This window comes from Nansenia antarctica, assembly GCF_963989245.1.
Source record: "Nansenia antarctica genome assembly, chromosome: 17".
NCBI classification, from domain to species: domain Eukaryota; kingdom Metazoa; phylum Chordata; class Actinopteri; order Argentiniformes; family Microstomatidae; genus Nansenia; species Nansenia antarctica.
Genome location: NC_137687.1, coordinates 10891344 through 10895498, shown reverse-complemented (window position 1 = coordinate 10895498; position 4155 = coordinate 10891344). Strand labels below are relative to the sequence as shown.

The 4155-nt window shown below is 44.1% G+C and overlaps 1 protein-coding gene across 1 annotated transcript in view; it reads left to right on the top strand.

The window, feature by feature from the left end:
• Positions 1 to 4155, top strand: part of sec24d (SEC24 homolog D, COPII coat complex component) — a 34083-nt gene that overhangs the window by 24072 nt on the left and 5856 nt on the right. The window contains 7 exon segments of the mRNA XM_080547625.1: positions 760 to 764; positions 766 to 812; positions 815 to 873; positions 1533 to 1703; positions 2610 to 2706; positions 3349 to 3494; positions 3936 to 4074. Of these exon segments, the coding sequence (XP_080403751.1) occupies positions 760 to 764; positions 766 to 812; positions 815 to 873; positions 1533 to 1703; positions 2610 to 2706; positions 3349 to 3494; positions 3936 to 4074 (664 nt within the window).

Genomic DNA, 4155 nt, shown 5'->3' with positions numbered 1-4155 from the left:
TAATGAAAGTGTTTACCTAACCTAGCGCCAAATGAATCTTTCCCAACAATGTGCCGTTAATCTTTGTCTTTTTTTAGAGAATGCTTTGCACACAGGTCGGTCGCTCTGAAATAGGGAGATCTGGCGTTGTAAAAACCCACGGGTATTGAAGCAGAACTCCCCGTTTGCCGTTTGCCCTCTGTTGACCCAAGAAATCCCCTCAGAATCACTGTTCTGAAAACAAAATACATTTGCTCCTAGAAGCAAACCCTGATCTCTTGTGACGGTCTGGAAAGAATGAAGTAAGAACAGCCGTGCCTTTTTAACCTACTAAAAGAGCCCCTCTTTGCAACGCTAAGATGCTATTTACACACAACTCCCACTAGTTATATTAGCTTATCCTGATGTGATTTTGAAAATGTAAGGAGGTGGGTGGTACTGGGTGGTAGAACGCACATATCTAGGAAAAGTCGATCAAAAGTTGATCGAGTGCAAAGATATAACTTTTATAACTTTTACTCACAGGGGTCAAATAACCCCACCATGGCTGATTAAATGTTAAGCAGAAGAGAAAAACTTCCATCTAGCCTAGATGAGACACTTATAACCAATATCCTCTCAGATCTACAACAAGTGTCAATGGGGTGGGGGGTTAAGGGTTGTTTCTCGAAAGGGACATTCTATTCCCCCCTTACCCAAATTATCAATGCTCTTCACCAAGTGACATGGTTCTTTTACCTTTTCTGTGTCTCTTCTCTCTCTTCTCTCTTTCCTCTCCAGCAGCAGATGCAGCGGCAAGCTTTTCATCTTCCACTCCTCCATCCCCACCGCAGAGGCCCTGGGAAACTGAAGAACAGGGACGACAAGAAGTTAGTCAACACAGAGAAAGAGAAGGTGAACAACTGTTTGCAAATAACGCCGGGCGTACACTACCACACAACTTTCATCGCCGGGTCCCTCACATTAAACGACCATCTTTCCAGTAGTGTTTTTGGTCCTGCCAACATTGTGATGCGCACACTGAACGATGATGACACAGACAGGGGGGGGGGGGGGGGAGACACTACGAGATTCTTCACTTGATAGTGACACTGTCACACTGATGAGACAGTGCCTCACAAGCTCTCATTAGCTAATGCGGGTCACCATTCTCACAACTTGATGTTGATGGCATTTTTGACACTACAACGATGGCTTGGCTGACCACAAGTGAAGCATGACTTAGGCAATTATGCTACGAGGCTAATGATATATCACACTACAAGAGTTTGGTAGAGCCACACACACACACACACACACACACACACACACACACACTACATCCCCTTAAAAGGAAAGGGGATGTAGTGTGTGTGTGTGTGTGTGTGTGTGTGTGTGTGTGTGTGTGCTCTACCAAACTCTTGTAGTCCTCGCCAATTTCTTCGAATTATCTCTGGATTTTGGAAACTAGACTCAATTTGCTGAAGATTCAATTTGACGTGGAGGAACAAGCGGATCTCATTGTCTTGACATATGTGCGTTGTACTATTTCTGTTTTCCCTCGTTGCCCCCAGACTCTGTTCCAGCCCCAGAAGGGTGTGTACGAGCAGCTGTCCAAGGACTGCGTGTCCCAGGGCTGCAGCGTGGACCTCTTCATCTTCCCCAGCCAGTACCTGGACCTGGCCACCATGGCAGATGTGCCCTCGCACACCGGAGGCTCCGTCTACAAGTACAGCAACTTCCAGGTACCCTACTACACCACCGTGGGGCAGACGGCACAGCAGAGTAGCATCGTGAAAACACCACCGCTCATCCGTGATCAGACTCTGCTGAGGTGCTGGAACTGAAGAGTATCAATAGAGTGCAAAATAACAGCATCTGCATTCCGCACACTCAAACACTGTGCAAAAAAACCCCATAATTTATTGCTAGTTTAGGTCTATCACTGAAACCTCGCAATAAACTATGTTTTCTTGTTTGTTTGAGTGTGCGGATGCTGTTATTTTGCACAGTAGAGTAGCATAACAAAAGTATTGCAAAAACACAGCTACATAATATATTAGCTACACATACGAATGAGCATACAAATTAGCTACAAATTAGCACACAAATACACGCAAATTAGCTACAAATTAGCACACCAGAGGCTCATTGTACAGCAACAGCAACTTCTAGCTACATGCTGGGAAGAAAACACAAGACAGATATAGCCCAGTCCCTTAGGAACAGGACGACATGGATAGGAAAAGATTACAAACCATGGTAGGACAACACAGCACAGACATAACACACAACGAACAGCACGGTGACAACAACATAGTCACAGGAGTACATATGCACTGATACACAACTGATGTCGACTGTAGGAACAACAGTTTCTGCACATTATTATAAAGTCCCGCACAGACATGAAACCAAACAAAAAGAAAAGAAAATATATCCTAAGATAATTTACTTTTATGTTCATCAATTTGACTGGATAATGAATAATCTGATTTAATTACTTACATGGATATTATAAGTGCATTAAAGTTCAAATCTCATTCACCTCCTGGCACGGATCCCCACCACTGCATGGATGGGAGTGTAGTTGGGATGATGCTGCTGCCATCTGGTGGTTGACTTGGGTATCTTCTCCTCTTGTGTATCAGGTGGAAACAGATGGAGAGAATTTCCTGTGTGACCTGAGGAAAGATGTGGAGAAGTCCATCGGGTTTGACGCCATCATGCGTGTCCGTACCAGCACAGGTAATAATAAATATGACCTAATTACTGGATAATATCCATATTACGATGACATGAGGCTAAGGAAGGCATGCTGCATACTGTAGGAGAAATAAGTCATTGTTTCTGAGGAGAGGTACATTTTACTCACGGTAGCCTATTTGCTGTAAAGGAAATACAACCACAGTTTTATAGTGAGGACTAGTGTACGCTGTTAACACTAGAACAGCCGTGCCTTTTTTACCTACTATAAGAGGTGGGTCAAATGACAATAGTCTTTACAACGGGAAGCTGCTACTTACTCACAAAGACCACTAGTTGTCCGTCTTCTAAATTAGCCTGCCTCCTACCCAGAAAAACTGCAAAATAGCTTCATACTAGCTTATCCTGATGTGATTTTGAAAATGTAAGGATGCTGGGTGGTAGAACGCACATATCTAGGAAAAGTCATGAAAGGAGGGTCCTGAAATTTGATCGAGTGCAAAGATATTAAAAAAAATCTTACTCACAGGGTCAAATGACCACCCACCCATGGCTGTTCTAGTGTTAAATCCACATCAGAAAATATTGATTGCAGAGTTCATGTCTTCGATATTATAAAAACAACATTGTAGTCGATACAGTGATTCCCAAAATCTAAGCTTGTTTCATCTGTGTTCCTGGCAGGCTTCAGAGCCACAGACTTCTTCGGTGCCATCCACATGAACAACACCACCGACGTAGAGATGGCGGCCGTGGACTGCGACAAGGCCCTGACCGTGGAGCTGAAACACGACGACACGCTGAGTGAAGAGACAGGTGCCCTCATGCAGGTGGGGACCTCTGACACACACACCACACAAACATGAAGCCAGGATATTTTCTTTGTTTATATCAAGTAAACTGTCGGGACTGTTTGATTCTATCATGGCTTAACAGTAGAACATCTTTGTGTGTTCTACCACCCAGGATTCTTACATTTTCAAAATCACATCAGAATAAGCTAGTATGAAGTTATTTTGCAGTTTTTCTGTGTAGGAGGCAGGCTAATTTACAAGTGGCCAACTAGTGGTCTTTGTGTGTAAATAGCAGCTTCCCCATACTAAAGACTATGGTCATTTGACCCCCGAGGCGGCTCTTAGAGTAGGTAAAAAAGGCACGGCTGTTGCTAACAGACACATACTGTACTTTCCAGAAACCCTCTGATATCATTTATGTTCAGCCCCTGTACATTGGCCCATTAGTAATTAAACTATGTATACTCCATCTCCCAGTGTGCTTTGCTGTACACGACTGTGGGTGGGCAGAGACGCCTGCGGATCCACAACCTCAGTCTGAACTGCAGCTCCCAGCTCTCTGAGCTCTACAAGAGCTGCGAGACAGACGCCCTCATCAACTTCTTCGCCAAATCAGGTGACTACTTACTATCAAACTACAGCCTTACCGTTTTCTCCAACCACACAAGTGGAGTGCAAAATAACAGCATCTGCACAC